Source organism: Entelurus aequoreus, linkage group LG07 (assembly GCF_033978785.1).
Source record: "Entelurus aequoreus isolate RoL-2023_Sb linkage group LG07, RoL_Eaeq_v1.1, whole genome shotgun sequence".
Taxonomy (NCBI): Eukaryota; Metazoa; Chordata; class Actinopteri; order Syngnathiformes; family Syngnathidae; genus Entelurus; species Entelurus aequoreus.
Genome location: NC_084737.1, coordinates 65,703,571 through 65,721,826, shown reverse-complemented (window position 1 = coordinate 65,721,826; position 18,256 = coordinate 65,703,571). Strand labels below are relative to the sequence as shown.

The following is an 18,256-nucleotide window of genomic DNA, read 5'->3' as shown; positions in this document are numbered from 1 at the left end:
CCCACTTAAAAAATGTCTTAGGTGAAAATATTGCATATTTTGTGTTTTTTTCATTAAAAAAAAGGGTTTTCTTTGACAAAAAGAGCATACAATTTAAATCTTTAAAACATCTTATATTGACAGATAGACCTAATGTTGATCTAGAGATTTAAAGACTTGAATAATAACACAAATAATAATACTGAATAATGACGCATTTTTTATATTTTTGGAACCAAAACCCTTTGGGGTCCCCAGAATCAAGCCTGAGTGGAAGCCTAAATGTATATTTTTTATACATATATTGTATTGATTTTTAAAATTAAAAATATCAAAATGGCCCCTGCTAGCTTTGATTTTTCAATGTTCGGCCCTCAGTGGAAAAAGTTTGGACACCACTGGTGTAGATTAAGCAATACATGAATAAAATAATATGTTTGATTTTTTTTCCAATGGGCCTGCATGCTTCTGCTGTTGAGATTGCACATTTATTGTGGAATGAAGTGTGGCTGCTGTATTTCTGTCAGCAGAACTATCCTGGTGGACTTAGAGGTGCTACTTCTACCATCATTGTGTGCAAAGGTTGTCAGGAAACAGTTGGCTCTTCATCATGAAGCAGCATGGACGTGTGAACCATCAGGACATTTGTTCATCTGTCTCGTGTTGCTGTCAACCAGTAGAACCAACCCGACAGCCATGTCTGTGCCCTGTACTCTAGATTGAAAGCAACCTTGCCTGGTTTTGTACCTAACCCAGGGGTCGGCAACCCAAAATACTGAAAGAGCCATATTGGACCAAAAACTAGGGCGGCGCTAAAGAGCTGCATGTGGCTCTAAAGCCGCAGGTTGCAGACCCCAGACCTAACCCTTGGGCATCAGTATTCAGTAAAGGCTTGATTTACTACGGTCCAAATACCAGGCGCTAAATTAGTGGGCGTGCTGAGTGTGATCTACTAAGACTGCGTGTGCAATTGAAAAGTGGTGCGGACAACCTTATTTAAATGAGGATTTTGCATGTACTATACGGGGCATCCCCATGGAGACACTCTCATTTACTGCACATTCATGTTATCATGCTCCTACCTGTGGCGTTTTGCTATGCTTTCAAACATGCAGGAGAAATCTACCACTATTTATGGGCTTTTTAAACACAGTCCAAAGCATCTACAACCGAACCCACAGTTTTTTCCCTTTTCTTTTCAGCGCCCAAGGCGTGCTCATGGAAGAGAGGCTGCACTTACTTATGCTCAACACGCAAACAATTGCATACTTTGAGAAGTTTTTTTCATATAGAAAATATAATATATTTTGTAAATGAAAAAACAAACAGCATTAGAAAAACGCCAGCAGACACCAAAACGCATCAATAATTTTGTTTTTAATTAGCCCCTTAAGTCACCTAGGATGCAGCTATAAAATTATAAAAGGATGTTGCTGAATAGACAATATATATAATATTTTTTTGTTTCTGACAGACCCTGCAAAACTGTTGACACACACACACGTATGACGGAGGATTCTCTGTCAATATTGTCTTTGCAGTGGCGGCACTGATACTGCAACTGTGTGTGTAACTTAGTTTGCACATACTTTTCAGACGTGCTAAATAAAACGCTAAATAGTGCTCGCAAAACGGCGACGAGTGTTGATAATTTACATTGCGCGTGCTGTATAAGAAGACAGAGATGCAAAATGGATTGCACGCCTTACCAAAGACTATAAAAATGGGACCCATAACCTCCCTGCTTGGCACTCAGCAACAAAGGGTTGGAGTTGGGGGTTAAATCACCAAAATGATTCCCGGGCGCGGCGCCGCTGCTGCCCACTGCTCCCCAAGGGGATGGGACAAATGCAGAGGACAAATTTCACCACATCTAGTGTGTGTGTGACAATCATTGGTACTTTAATCTTTAATCTTAATCTTAATTCTGATCACTTAACAGACGCAATCCACTTTGCACACGATAATGTGCAAATATGCATTTATACTGTATATTAAGTATATATACAGTATACTTAATGTAGGAATGCTAACTCAATAATTTATTAAGTATAATAATATTAAATATTTATAGATAGATAGATAGATAGATAGATAGATAGATAGATAGATAGATAGATAGATAGATAGATAGATAGATAGATAGATAGATCTACAAAATTGGCTAAAATGCAAACAGTTAGTGTCATAAGCTAGCACCTAACATCCATCCATCTATTTTCTACCGCTTGTCCCTTTTGGGGTCTCGGGGGGTCGCTGTAGCCTATCTCAGCTGCATTCGGGCAGAAGGCGGGGTACACCCTGGACAAGTAGCACCTAACATGACAGCACTAAATACACATGATACAGTGCTAACAGTCCTGAATGAGTTGAGAATTTTAACTTTGGAACAGTTTGAATCAGTTGTAAAAAAAATATGGCAGGAGTTGATTCTGGATTATACCAACATTATTGATTGGAATTTCAAATCTATGTTTGTACTTCCCGTTTGCAACCTCAATTCAAATTCATGAAAGGGAATTCGAATTTAGGAGACACTCTCAGTTCAATTCAGGATTTTTCACTAGTCTGGTGTAAAGCTCCCGGCTAAACATCAAATAACGTCCTTAAAGATTCCCTAATAACTTAATGTCCTTCAGAGAAAGATGTAATTTTCTGTCCAAATCCTTGTGTGTGCAAGACTGCAGGTTGTTTCCATATGTTCTATCCCACATGGTGTCGTTTATGATTACTTTTATTATCCTTTAGCTGTCGATTCCCAAACAGAGGAAACAACTGGAATCAATCCTGGAGGCCAGGAGGTGAGCTTTAATTGCAACAATGAGTGGCTCTTAAGTCAAGGTGAACGCTTCAGTTCCAAAACACATGCTTGCCATATGATGCATCTCTCTGAACTATAAAGTTTTATTCCAATCTTTGAGCATGGGATGAAGTATAGTTTGCCATTCAGGGAAATAATCACTTTGTTGTTGACTGTTAAAAAGATTGAAAGTGCTTTCATCTCTTGATGTTAAAAATGCTGCTCCTGAGCGTGGCTTTGAAACAGCTTGGAGGTAGCTGGGATCTCCTGGTAGACGGGAGTAAAATAGTAGCAAGATTTATGGTGTAACGGTAGGGCATCCTCACGGTTCACTATGTACCACGGTATTAAGGCCACGGTTTAAGGTGCATCGCATGACCAATCCTTGCAAATTACGTGCAGCTTTGTCCAATCCTCCAATTTCCCCGCACATTTTTACCAACCATCGCTCAAACGCGCACATCAACTGTCTAACCATATATTTGTTTTTTGTGTAGATACACAAGGAAGCGCAATCTGTAACAATATCTCGACCCTTTATTGCTCTAACGCAGACCTGGGCAAAATAAGGCCCGGGGGCCACATGCGGCCCATTAAGCTTTTCAATCTGGCCCGCCGGACATTCCCAAATAATTTTTTTAGATCTTTAAGATGGAAAGTGTAGCTGTCATTATGATGTGCAGTGATGTTTTTTAATGACCGTAAGTCTTGAACTATACAAAGTATTTCAATGGTTGGAATCTGTGCTTTTGCATGATATACTAGTTACTATGGTCATCTAATTAGTTACTAACTTACTATGGTAATCTAATGAGTTACTATGGTAATGTAATTAGTTACTATGGTTATCTAATTAGTTGGTAATCTAAGTCACAGCAGATCAGACGAGGCACCAAGCAGTGTGGGTGGGGAGCATTTCCACAGAGTGTTTCCAGAGTGTCAGCCTGAAATGCGGGTGTCAGGGACAGACACGGAAGGAGATTTTTACAACAAAGTTCTAAAGCTTAGTGATGTATCAGATATAACAGATTGTAGGTGGGTTTATTTTTTACCCTTCACGTTCAAATTTCGCTGTGTTTGTTGCATTTTTGTTGCGTGTCACTTGATTGTAAAATATGTGGATGGAGAGGGTGTGTGATGTTCATATGTTGTCAATATTCAGTGTTTTACCCTTCATAGTTAATATTGTATATCCCAAATTCTTTATTTTCATGTACATTCTGGGTGTATCATTCAGTAAAATAAATTAAAATTCCATTCCGTTTTTTAAGGCGGTCTGTCATATCGTTTTAGCATTCAATTAGACATTATTGTGAGGTTTTGTATTAGTGTTCCTAAAAATAGATATACCGGCCCCCAGACACATTTGTTTCTCTAAATTTGGCCACCCGGGTTAAAATAATTGCCCAGGCTTGCTCTACTGGCACAAGTCTCGAAGCTCAGACCCTCTTCTGGTTTTTGACTACAGCGCTAAGCCTTCTGGGTAATCTTGTATATAAACATTTAGGTACAGATCCACAGCCTCATTTCTCACAAAAAAAAAAGTGGAGAGAGTCAGCTCCTTCAAGTTCCTGGACCCAAAATACAACTGCGGTCATCCGGAAGGCCCAGCGGAGACTCCACTTCCTGAGGGTGCTGAGGAAGAACAGACTGGAGAGGCAGCTGATGGTGACCTTCTATCGCTCGACTGTCGAGAGCCTGCTGACATACTGCATAACAGTGTGGTACGCCAGCTGCACTGAAGCAGACAAACAGGCGATTCAGAAGGTCATAAAGTCTGCACAAAAAATCATCGGCTGCCCCCTCCTCTCCCTGAAGGATTTACACAACTCCCGCTGCCTCAACAGAGCAAAAAACATCACCAAGGACAGCACACACCCTGGCTTCCACCTGTTCGACCGGCTACCATCGGGCAGGCGCTACAGGTGCATCAGAGCCAGAACAAACAGGCTCAGAGACAGCTTCTTTCCCAGAGCTGTCACCATCTTGAACTCTAGCTTATAATAATAATTCACCCCTATACAATATCCTACCCTAATACCCTACTGTGCAATATTACGCTTCGAGTGCAATACGTCCGACACTGATTGTTATTTATTACTCCGGTACTCTTGTCTTGTTCTGTATATTGTACAGTATTTTGTATTTCTATAGTGTTTTGTATATTGTACAGGATTGCTTATTATTTTTATTGGATAGTAGTCTGGTTATTTCAATTGTTAGTTTTTTTCTTTACTGCCTGTTGTGTAATTTATTTTATTTTATTATTTATTTATTTACCCCATATTTGTTCCCACTACCGCGCCTTAAATTGGAGTCCTTAATCTCGTTATATGCAAATATAATGACAATAAAGTCCATACTATTCTATTCTATTCTATTCTATTCTATTCTTTGTTTATATTGACATAGATGTTGAGGTGTGGTGATGATTCTTCATTGTCTTTCATTAGCCAACATAAATCATGGCCATAAATCACGCTCAAAAGTTCTCCAATATTCTTAATCAAAGTAAAGCTTTGGAACATAAAAAGTAGTTTATGATCGACAGGCACTTTTCAATCGTAAAACATACACGGGCAACGTCTGCAACTGGTGTAGGGACGGCATGGCGAAGTTGGTAGAGTGGCTGCGCCAGCAATCGGAGTGTTGCTGGTTACTGGGGTTCAATTCCCACCTTCTACCTTCCTAGTCACGTCCGTTGTGTCCTTGGGCAAGACACTTCACCCTTTGCCTCTGATGGCTGCTGGTTAGCGCCTTGCATGGCAGCTCCCGCCATCCGTGTGTGAATGGGTAAATGTGGAAATACTGTCAAAGCGCTTTGAGTACCTTGAAGGTAGAAAAGCGCTATACAAGTATAACCCATTTATTTATTTATACTAAAGGAGTGTTTGTTATGGTAGCTTTTGTAACACTGCGTGGTAACGTAATGATGAAAATGTCAATACTTGTTTTACAAACTGTGCAGAACATTTATGTGCATATAAAGCACATTTTGTTAAATTTGGTGAAGTCAAATGGTTTTTCTGGGTTAAGTTTACAAAGAACACATGAAACATTGATAACAAACTCATAAAATCACAAGCTGATGCAAAAAAATTAGCTTAAAATTGTTGCGTTTGTGTTTCATGGTGTGGTGGTCGTGTCCCCAAGACACAGGGAAGAACGGCAAGGCGTGCAGGTAAGAAAAGTATTTAATCCTGAAATACATAAAGTCGTGGAGCTGGGAAGCAAACGTAAAGAGTAGCACAAACTTAAATCGCTAGCAAGGCTAGGTAACAAACATAACAGTCGCTAAGGACGAACAAGGCTGCCAGGCTGAGTTGATGGCGAGGCAGCTATAAATAGCTCTCTGATTCGTGATCAGGAGCAGCTGAGCATCCTGACCACTAATCAGAGGCAGGTGCAGGAAATCAGCGCCCATGGCAACCAAGGAGATGCTAAAACAGAAAATGAACACTCAACTAAGAATAATGATAACAAACACAAAACATGATATGACCTGGCGTGACAGGCCATACCAATACCTCCTCCCGAAGTTTAAAGTCATGGGAGGGTGGAGGGAGGAGTTGGTGGCGGGTCGCCAGGCCAAATGTCCCCGAAGCCAGCAGGTATGAGTCAAGTGGCGGTGGTAAGTAGAGCGCCACTGCAGCTGGCTAGGCGGGCGTCCACGCACTGGCCACATCATTGGCTGACGAGGAGGTGGACGTGAGCGGCACCAGAACCTCAGCAGAAAAAGAATTATACGCCTAAGTCCTGGGCGTTTCTGCTGATGGCGCGGTGGGCGTCAATGGACTGGCCACATGGGTGGCTGAAAAGGAAGCGGACAAGGGCGAGAATAATTTGTCAGTAGCCATTGTGGTCCTGGCATGGCTGCTGATGGTGCGGGGAGCGTCCAAGGACTGGCCCGATTCGTGAGGAGCGTGAAAAAGGCGACTCGGTAAAGAACCTGGGTATTATCTTCGACCCAACTCTCTCGTTTGAGTCACACATTAAGAGTGTTACTAAAACGGCCTTCTTTCATCTCCGTTATATCGCTAAAATTCGTTCCATCTTGTCCACTAGCGACGCTGAGATCATTATTCATGCGTTCGTTACGTCTCGTCTCGATTACTGTAACGTATTATTTTCGGGCCTCCCTATGTCTAGCATTAAAAGATTACAGTTGCTATAAAATGCGGCTGCAAGGCTTTTGACAAAAACAAGAAAGTTTGATCATATTACGCCTATACTGGCTCACTTGCACTGGCTTCCTGTGCACTTAAGATGCGACTTTAAGGTTTTACTACTTACGTATAAAATACTACATGGTTTAGCTCCAGCCTATCTCGCCGATTGTATTGTACCATATGTCCCGACAAGAAATCTGCGTTCAAAGAACTGCGGCTTATTAGTGATTCCCAGAGCCAAAAAAAAGTCTGCGGGCTATAGAGCGTTTTCTATTCGGGCTCCAGTACTCTGGAATGCCCTCCCGGTAACAGTTAGAGATGCTACCTCAGTAGAAGCATTTAAGTCCCATCTGAAAACTCATTTGTATAATCTAGCCTTTAAATAGACCCCCCCTTTTTAGACCAGTTGATCTGCCGTTTCTTTTCTTCTCTCCTCTTCTCCCCTGTCCCTTGTGAGGGGGAGTTGCATAGGTCCGGTGGCCATGGATGAAGTGCTGGCTGTCCAGAGCCGGGACCCCGGGTGGACCACTAGCCTGTGCATCGGTTGGGGACATCTCTGCGCTGCTGACCCGTCTCCGCTCGGGATGGTTTCCTGTTGGCCCCGCTGTGAACTGGACTCCCGCTGATGTGTTGGATCCACTGTGGACTGGACTTTCACAATGTTATGTCAGACCCACTCGACATCCGTTGCTTTCGGTCTCCCCTAAAGGGGGGGGGGGGTTACCCACATATGCGGTCCTCTCCAAGGTTTCTCATAGTCATTCACCGACGTCCCACTGGGGTGAGTTTTTCCTTGCCCGTATGTGGGCTCTGTACCGAGGATGTCGTTGTGGCTTGTACAGCCCTTTGAGACACTTGTGATTTAGGGCTATATAAATAAACATTGATTGATTGATTGATTGAAGGGCCAGGCAAGCGCTCCGGTAGCCGGTGAGCTGGAGGCGGCTTATGTGACAGACGAGCTGAAGGCTGAGCAGAATTCTGAACTGGAGCAGGCTGCAAGGCAAAGCTGGAGGCAGCGTCGGACCCATTGAAGGCAAAGGTGGCGTTGTCGGAAGACCCATTGGAGGCAAAAGTGGCAGCATCGGAAGACCCATTAGAGGCAAAGGTGGCGTTGTCGGAAGACCCATTGGAGGCAAAAGTGGCAGTGTCAGAAGACCCATTGGAGGCAAAGGTGGCAGTGTCAGAAGACCCATTGGAGGCAAAGGTGGCATTGTCGGAAGACCTATTGGAGGCAAAAGTGGCAGCGTCGGAAGACCCACTGGAAACGGACGTAGAGCTGGCGTCGTCGGAAGACCCACAGGAAGCGGTTGTAGAGCTGGTGGCTGCGGCCTTGCTGGACGTAGAGTTGTATCTTCTGACCAGCAACCAAGTAGACAATTATAGTGTGAGGAAGTTCACATTGTAAATTAACGGACAGTAAACATGTAGACAAATTACAATTAAACAAATACATTTATTTTTCAATTGACTTGCTTCAGGCCGAGCAATGGCTCTGAGACCACTCCTTGTGTCCTGAGAAGTAATTTTCCCCTTTCTAAAAAGTGGCAGTTATTCCAAAACCTAAAAAACAAACAAACAAAATAACTACTGTGTATTTTAGTGGTTACGTTTCCAGTAGAAGAAAATGTCGGCCTCCTGCTCGCTCCCATTCGCATCGTCATTTCCTGTTTGCATATTTTTTGGGAAAAAAACATGAATATCCATATCGAACAGTTAACTAGCGACTCTATTAGCAACTGCGACCATGAACGTCAAGTACTAATTACCCTCTCATGAGTATGACTCGATGACCCGCCCCCACCACATGTAATTGGTCATCATGTTGCCTTCATTGGTTGGTTTGATTGTATGATTGACAAACCGAGATAAAGAGCGTTGGACACGCCGATGTAAAAGAAACCCCAACTAAAATAAACAGCTTCCAGCCCAGAGCATACTTCAAACAACCTACAGGAGTCCATCTATAAGACAGAGTATCAAACGTAAAAGTTTAAAAACCCAATCATGATTTTTTTCTGGCAGGACTTCCTCAACAAACTTCACTGGCACAGATTGACTCTCTGTCTTTTCTCTGTTCCTGAATGCCATCAATCTCTTCATTCTAGTGACGGTTCCCCTTTTTATTTCTCTTCTCAAATCTTCTAAGTATTTCTCCTCTTGGGTTTCCTGTCACAAATCCTTTAGTCGCCCTTTGTTCACCCACTTCTATGTTTTATTTTATTATCTTATTACACAACTTCTGTCCCTTGGTACTTTCTCAGATGTCTTTCTTTAATCCCTGAACTAGTGCCATCAAATTTATCAGATTAATGTTTCTGTTTGAGGTACATTTCAATCATAAACTTTTTCCTACCTTCCCCCATTCAGCTTCTTTGTACGCACTTTTAGCAATCATTATTTCTTCTCCCTTTTTCCCCTCTTTTTTCTTTGGTCCCATAGCCATTTCCATGTCTTCCTCATACTGTATATCCCACCACCAGTGATGTAACAAAATGCGCCAAAACGTCGAAAGATGTGTCGAGTAATGGAGGGGGGCGTTTCCGCGAAGCACATATCGAGGCTTTTCATGGAGGCAAGGAGCCGAAATGATGACGTGTGAAGACTTGCTGCATAGCTGTACCATGTGACTGCTTCGGGTTCAGATTGTGCCGGGAGATTCTGTCACGGTGAGGTCGCATGTTACTGCGCGGATCGTTCTCCCAAGATCTGACATCACATGGACAAAGATAAGACCTTCTGGAGGAGCGTTCTGTGGTCAGATGAAACAACAATTTTGCTGTTTGGCCACAATACCCAGCAATATATTTGTAGGAGAAAAGGTGAGGCATTTAATCCCAGGAACACCATTCCCACCGTCAAGCATGGTGGTGGTAGTATTATGCTCTGTGCCTGTTTTGCTGCCAATGGAACTGGTGCTTTACAGAGAGTAAATGGGACAAAGAAAAAGGAGGATTACCTCCAAATTCTTCAGGACAACCTTAAAATCATCAGCCCAGCGGTTGGGTCTTGGGCGCAGTTGGGTCTTCCAACAGGACAATGACCCCAAACACATGTCAAAAGTGGTAAAGGAATGGCTAAATCAGGCTAGAATTAAAGTTTTAGAATGGCCTTCCCAAAGTCCTGACTTAAACGTGTGGACAATGGCGAAGAAACAAGTCCATGCCATTAAAACAACAAATTTAGCTGGACTGCACCAATTTTGTCAAGAGGAGTGGTCAAAAATTCAACCAGAAGCTTGTGGATGGCTACCAAAACTTGCCAAGGGACATGTAACCAAATATTAACATTGCTGTATGTATACTTTTGACCCAGCAGATTTGGTCACATTTTCAGTAGACCCATAATAAATTCATAAAAGAACCAAACTTCATGAATGTTTTTTGTGACCAACAAGTATGTGCTCCAATCACTCTATCACCAAACAAATAAGAGTTGTAGAAATGATTGGAAACTCAAGACAGCCATGACATCATGTTCTTTACAAGTGTATGTAAACTTTTGACCACGACTGTATATCAGATTTTGGAAGAGCCATTTTCTAATTTGGTCCTTCCGACCAAAAAATTAAGTTTGTACAATTGAGTTGACAATGTTCAGTAGAGTTTACAATCCTGATTCACACATCACTATTTATGCAGAAACTTCTCGTAGTTTTACTTCCTGCCTCACAAAGTCACAAAAAGTCTCCTGTAGTCAGGCAGTAAAACTGGTGCCAAATGGTAACCTGTCATTTGGACACTTTCATGAGCTCTTTTTATTGTAAAACAACACATTAAGACACTCACTGATGTTCCCAGCTCACGCTTTGAAACAACATCCAGACCCTAAAAATACCCTTGTGTTGTCAAATAGTTAATACTCTACTAAACCAAGATTGTATTTGGGTGTGAGGACATTTCACTCCTCCTCAGCACACTCATTCGTCAGGTATCCGAGGCGGAGGTGTCGGACATGCTCTAACTGGTACGGATCTAGGACAGGTGATGCATGCTATCCCATTATTCACCATGTTTATTAACTGTCATTTCATGTCAGGAAAAATAATCAAGGTGAATAGCGTGAACGGACTTGTTCCCTTTTTACGTGCAACAAGAAATAGGTCAGCTTTTTTTGGGTCAATGGCAATCTCAGTCAGCATTTAGCATGTTCTTCATCTTTCTTTTATATGAACATGTCATCCTGAGCAACATATTTTTGTAAGTTTGGGTGCACATTTGTAAGTAAAATTCATAAGTTGTGGTGAATATGTAGGTAGATATTTAGATTTACAAGTATAATAATAACCTTCTTGCAATATCACCCATAAAATGTCTACCCCTTTATTCAGTGCACAGTTTGAAATATACTGAGAGGGTCTGCTTGGGGAAAAAAGCCAGGGCTTTTTTTTTTCTTTTTTTTTTTTTTAAACATAAAAAGGTTCCAGCACTTCCTTGAATCCCTTCCCTCTCACTTTAAAGGAGGAGAGCAGAACAAGCTCTGCTGTGAGGTGTCACAGACGCCGTGCCGAAAGCAACACCGGACGCAGCGATGTGCTTCAAGTGTGTTTTAGTCTCTGCTTTCTTGCTGTGTGTTGTCATGGCAGGCATTCCCCATGATGACATACACTGGACATACACAGGTAGGAGTTTTTTTTAAATTCTGTTTGGGATTTGTAGTAAAACTGTTTTGATTTGTTGCATAAAACTTGAAGAATATGATGATGAGAATAATGAAGAAATGATATCAATAATAAGAATTACAACTTCTCCAAAAAAACTCATCACAACAGTAACATTTATTATGATGATGATTACTATCATATATGTCATTTTTATATTACATTTTTAACAGCTTTTTAAGTGCTATACAGCAGTGTTTCTCAACCTTTTCTGAGCCGAGGCACATTTTTTTCATTGAAAAAATTCTGAGGCACACCCCCAGCAGAAAACATTAAAAAATGTAACTCAGAAGCCGATATTGACAATAAAAAGTCATTCTCGCAATTGTTTGATATGACTTTAAACCATAACCTAGCATGCATCACTATATCTCTAGTCTCAAAGTACTGTCATGACCTGTCGCATCACGCTGAGTTTTTGGTGTTTTCCTGTGTGTAGTGTTTTGGTTCTTCTTTTGGGTTCCTATTTTGTTGTTGATTGTCATGTCATGTACGGATGTACTTTGTGGACGCCGTCTGCTCCACACGCTGCAAGTCTTTGCTGTCGTCCAGCATTCTGTTTTTGTTTACTTTGCAGCCACTTCAGTTTTAGTTTTGCATAGCCATCCCTAAGCTTCAATGCCTTTTCTTAGCGGCACTCGCCATTTGTTTATTTTGGGTTAAGCATCAGATACTGTACCTTTTTACATGCAAACCATCGTCGTCGTTCCCGACATCTACAAAGCAATTAGCTACTGGCTGCCACCTAATGATATGGAAGAGTATTACATGGTTACTCTGCCAAGCTCAAGACAGCGCAGACACTCGACAACGGCACATTTGCGGATTATAATTACTGGTTTGCAAAAAATATTTTTAACCCAATTAGGTGAAATTACATAGATTCCCACGGCACACCAAACAATATCTCACGGTACACAAGTGTGCCGTGGCACAGTGGTTGAAAAACACTGCTGTACAGCAACCTTGGCTACCTTGAAAGCCGCCTTATAAAATAAATGTATTATTTAGGGGTGTACCGATATTGGAACAGCGAGTTTTGGCCGATACTGGTTTTTTATCCCTTATTTTTTTATTTTTTTATTTTTTTTGTCATAAAAAAATACAATCATGTGTGCTACGGACTGTATCCCTGCAGACTGTATTGATCTATATTGATATAAAATGTAGGAACCAGAAATATTAATAATAGAATGATTTGATAAAAAAATAAATAAAAATAAAAATCTTTTATTTTTTTATTTTTATTCTTTTTATTTTTTGTACGGCCCGGTACCAATCGATCCACGGACCGGTGGTTGGGGACCACTGTTTTATCCGATACGATATCAGCATAAATCATACATAATTTTAATAATTTGTTGCGTGGAATGTTACAAAAGACCAAATCAAGTATTCATACAGTAATCCTATAACAGATTTAGTCTTTTAATAAAGGATTGATTATTTAGTTTTTGGCGACACCAAATGGTCACAATAATTCGTTAAGGTCATGATGCAGAAAGTTGACACGTTTGTTACTGAATACGTTCTAATACACTGCTGCCTTTAGACTTAAACTTAGACTTACACTTAGACAAACTTTATTGATCCACAAGGAAAATTGTTTCACACAGTAGCTCAGTTTCAAAGGATGGAAAGGGTAAGGATGGAAAGGATAATGCAGGTATTAAGTAGACTAAAAATGTACCATAGTAGCAATATAAAATATAACATATATGTAATATTTACATATCATATATACAGTATATAATATATACTGATATATAATAATATTATATTATATTATATTTTCATATAATATATACAATATATAACAAATCCCAATTAATTATTTATATGTAAGTAATATGCAACTACAATGGTTTAATTTGCAACTGATATGATTTGATACTTGTTTATGTTGTCAAATGTCACGTTTTAGACCGCGATCTTGTTCAATGAAGGACACTTGTTACGTATGTCTAGCTTGTGCGCTCTTGTGTGCTTAGCTTTTGCGTAACTGCTCGCTCCGAGTAGCCTATACCATGTTTACCTTTTGTAAATGACTTCACTAAAATACAAGAATACACCAACCATGTGTGCTTATTGGAGGATATCTAGATCTCAACTGACTGTCCTGCTATGCCGATGTCATCATTTTGCAGGGTTGCTTGTATCGGAGCAAATATCGAATATTTTAATGCAGCTGATACTTCTTTTTTTTGCTGATATTGGACCGATATCTGATATCAGATCGGGACACCCCTTGTATTTTTATTGTTATTAATTGCAGACTAATCCTGATATGCCAATTAATGCAGCAGTTTTATAGTTAATACTTTCATAAAGTGTTGAGGATGATTAATGGGTTGCAACAGTATCAAGTTGGGCAAGTCATGTCCCATGACTCTAAACTGTCTAATAGTCAGATACAGAAAACAATTATCCAAATCTGTCACTTCCCAGTTGATGAAATATTTTTGACTGGGGTGGATTTTACAATTGCTTAAAAAGTTGTATTTATCAGATGAATCGCAGGGTTGCTGTAGAATGATTTCAATTAATGATGATTAAATAAGATTGCTTTTTAATCAACAGTAATTGTTTCATTTTGCATGAGCAAAAAGAGTGAAGAAAGAAGGGAATATATATATATATATATATATATATATATATATATATATATATATATATATATATATATATATATATATATATATATATATATATATATATATATATATATATATATATATATATATATATATATATATATACAGTGGGGCAAAAAAGTATTTAGTCAGCCACCCATTGATTGTCAATGGGTGGCTGACTAAATACTTTTTTGCCCCACTGTATATATATATATATATATATATATATATATATATATATATATATATATATATATATATATATATATATATATATATATATATATATATATATATATATATATATATATAAATTCACATGAACATCATGTTAAATGTATTTAATAAAGTGAAGAACGAAGGGAATATATATACTGTACATATATATATTCCCTTATATATATATAAGAAAGAAGGGAATATATATATATATATATATATATATATATATATATATATATATATATATATATATATATATATATATATATATATATATATATATATATATATACAAATTCACATGAACATGATGTGACATGATGATGTTCATGTGAATTTTGACATCCCCAACAGAATTTCAGCAAAACTTGCAAAACTCTTGTTTAGCCCTTTAAAGTTTACTGATAAAAAGTCAATATAAAAAAATATATTATTATTATATTATTAGAAATGATTGTATGTTATGCGTTATGAACCTGAAAAGGCGTCACGTTAGTATAGTCCTAAAATCGATATTGCGATATATTATTTTTTCAGAAAAAAACACTGTGTGTGGTTTTGAGAACCTTTATTGTGCAACACTGTAAAATTAAAACATGATGTTGCAAATCCATTTAAACACAGGACAAAGAAAAGGTTTCAAGTATTGGTTTCTTCCGAAAGAAGCCATTCTAAAATGCATTTTAAGTAGTTTTTGACACCCAAGATACAGCGAACAGGAAATACCAGTGTCCAATCAGTAAACTATCAGATGCTGTGAATTACATACTAAGAATCAGGCAGGGCTACTTTAAATAAAGACCATTATTCAAATGTTGTCTGCAGATACTTCAAATGCCTGCAACAATTGGTGCTGTACACATTTTTTTTTCAAATAAAGCAATACATTTTTCAAATGAAAGAATACTTCCAGTATCAAACACACATAGTTCCACTAAAGAACACACAGTATTTCAAGAACCACACCAGAGAGAGTCAAAAGTGCGGAACAGTGCAGGAGGCCGCACATTGAGTTGATTATTTTTGCCAAAATGACTCAAGAGATACAAAGAACAGAACAACCAGTTCTCAGGTGGCATTGCTGATAGTCAACTGCGTGTTTTTCTCTGACGTGGTCAAACAGACCGCTCTTTGCCTGAGTTGTTCACCACTCAGGATTTTGCAATATTAGAATTGCAGCAATTCACACAAATTCAACAATCCTCCTTGCAACTGCATGTGTCCAATCCCTGCATCTTCTCCGCACATTTAGGTCAAACATCGTCATTTCGGCAATCTAATTTGTCTCAGAGCGTCCAATCAATCAAATGTGTCCCTGCGATGGCCTGCATTGACGACCCACATCCTTTTAGAGATGTTGATGTGTGATGATAATCACAGCATTCACCAACAAAAATGACAGCTGATCGCTTTCAACGTTTCCACAGTTTTCTCAACAAAAGCAGCGGTCAACCTTGTGTGATATGTTTTAACTAAGAACACGCACTGTTAAAGATAACAAATTGATAAAGCGACAACTTTTTTTTATTTTGCTTATGTCTGACTGAAGCCGAGAACAGAATGCCATCAGAGTAAAATGGCAACGCCCTTTGAGATCTCCTGATAAAAAAGGTTAATATACAAAAACATGTATTATTATTATTTTGTTTTTAGAAATTATTGTATGGTCTACTGATGGTCAGAAACCAAGTCCAGATAAAAGATGGTTTTCCCCTGCTCCCCCTCTTCGCTTTCAGCCTCGTTTACCGATACTTATTATACGGCGTAGCTCGTTGCAGCTTGCAACGTGCATTATCTCATGAGGGCAATAGAACTAAAACTTCTATCTTATGTCAAATTTCAATAGTTAATCAATCAATCTGCAGCGCACCTCACCTTCCAGGGGGTGATCAAGGGTGATGGGTCAAATGCAGAGAATCATTTTGCCGCACCTAGTGTGTGCGTGGCAATCATTGGTACTTTAACTTAATAGGACTCAAAATGTGAATAAATGTTTGTCATAATATGAACATGATGTTAAAAGGTGTTTAATAAACACGCGTTAAAGGCCTACTGAAATGATTTTTTTTTATTTAAACGGGGATAGCAGATCCATTCTATGTGTCATACTTGATTATTTCGCGATATTGCCATATTTTTGCTGAAAGGATTTAATAGAGAACAACGACGATAAAGGTCGCAACTTTTGGTCGCTGATAAAAAAAAAAAGCCTTGCCTGTACCGGAAGTAGCGTGACGTCACCGGAGGAAGGAGTCCTCACATTTTCCCATTGTTTACAATGCAGCGAGAGAGATTCGGACAGAGAAGGCGACGATTACCCCATTAATTTGAGCGAGGATGAAAGATTTGTGGATGAGGAAAGTGAGAGTGAAGGACTACAGTGCAGTGCAGGACGTATCTTTTTTCGCTCTGACCGTAACTTAGGTACAAGGGTTCATTGAATTCCACACTTTCTCCTTTTTCTATTGTGGATCACGGATTTGTATTTTAAACCACCTGGGATACTATATCCTCTTGAAAATGAGAGTCGAGAACGCGAAATGGACATTCACAGTGACTTTTATCTCCACGACAATACATCGGCGAAGCTCTTTAGCTACTGAGCTAACGTGATAGCATCGGGCTCAAATGCAGATAGAAACAAAATAAATAAATCCCTGACTGGAATGATAGACAGAAGATCAACAATACTATTAAACCATGGACCTGTAAATACACGGTTAATAATTTCAAGCTTGGCGAAGCTTAACAATGCTGTTGCTAACGACGCCATTGAAGCTAACTTAGCAACGGGACCTCACAGAGCTATGATAAAAACATTAGCGCTCCACCTACGCCAGCCAGCCCTCATCTGCTCATCAACACTCTCTCTCTCTTTCTCTCTCTCTCTCTCTCTCTATGTCCACTACTTGCTGTCCATATCCTACCCCCCCCCCCCCCACCACACACACACCCCTGATTGTAAATAATGTAAATAATTCAATGTGATTATCTTGTGTGATGACTGTATTATGATGATAGTATATATGATAGTATATATCTGTATCATGAATCAATTTAAGTGGACCCCGACTTAAGAAGTTGAAAAACTTATTCGGGTGTTACCATTTAGTGGTCAATTGTACGGAATATGTACTTCACTGTGCAACCTACTAAAAAAAAAGTCTCAATCAATCAATCAATCAAACACCCGTGCTCACCTGCGTTCCAGCGATCGACGGAAGGACGAAGGACTTCACCCGATCATCCGTGCGGTCGGCGGCTAGCGTCGGCTAGCACGTCTGCTATTCAAGTCAAAGTCCTCCTGGTTGTGTTGCTACAGCCAGCCGCTAATACACCGATCCCACCTACAACTTTCTTCTTTGCAGTCTTCATTGTTCATTAAACAAATTGCAAAAGATTCACCAACACAGATGTCCAGAATACTGTGGAATTTTGAGATGAAAACAGAGCTTTTTTGTATTGGATTCAATGGGGTACCGATACTTCCGTTTCAACGATTGACGTCACGCGCATACGCCATCATATATAGACGTTTTCAACCGGAAGTTTAGCGGGAAATTTAAAATTGCACTTTATAAGTTAACCCGGCCGTATTGGCATGTGTTGCAATGTTAAGATTTCATCATTGATATATAAACTATCAGACTGCGTGGTCGGTAGTAGTGGGTTTCAGTAGGCCTTTAAGTTGCTCATTCATAATGAAACATGACTAATATAGATTAAGAATAAATTATATTTTACTGTGGTTAATCAAAATGAATCCACAGCCACACTATGATTATTCTGA

General features: G+C 39.5%; 1 protein-coding gene across 1 annotated transcript in view; it reads left to right on the top strand.

The window, feature by feature from the left end:
* Nucleotides 1–10,865: 10,865 nt before the first annotated feature.
* Nucleotides 10,866–18,256, top strand: part of ca6 (carbonic anhydrase VI) — a 29,424-nt gene continuing 22,033 nt past the window's right edge. Inside the window, exons 1-2 of the mRNA XM_062054266.1 lie at nucleotides 10,866–10,931; nucleotides 11,409–11,569. Of these exons, the coding sequence (XP_061910250.1) occupies nucleotides 11,479–11,569 (91 nt within the window). The 5' untranslated portion in view covers nucleotides 10,866–10,931; nucleotides 11,409–11,478. The remainder of the gene's footprint in view (nucleotides 10,932–11,408; nucleotides 11,570–18,256) is intronic.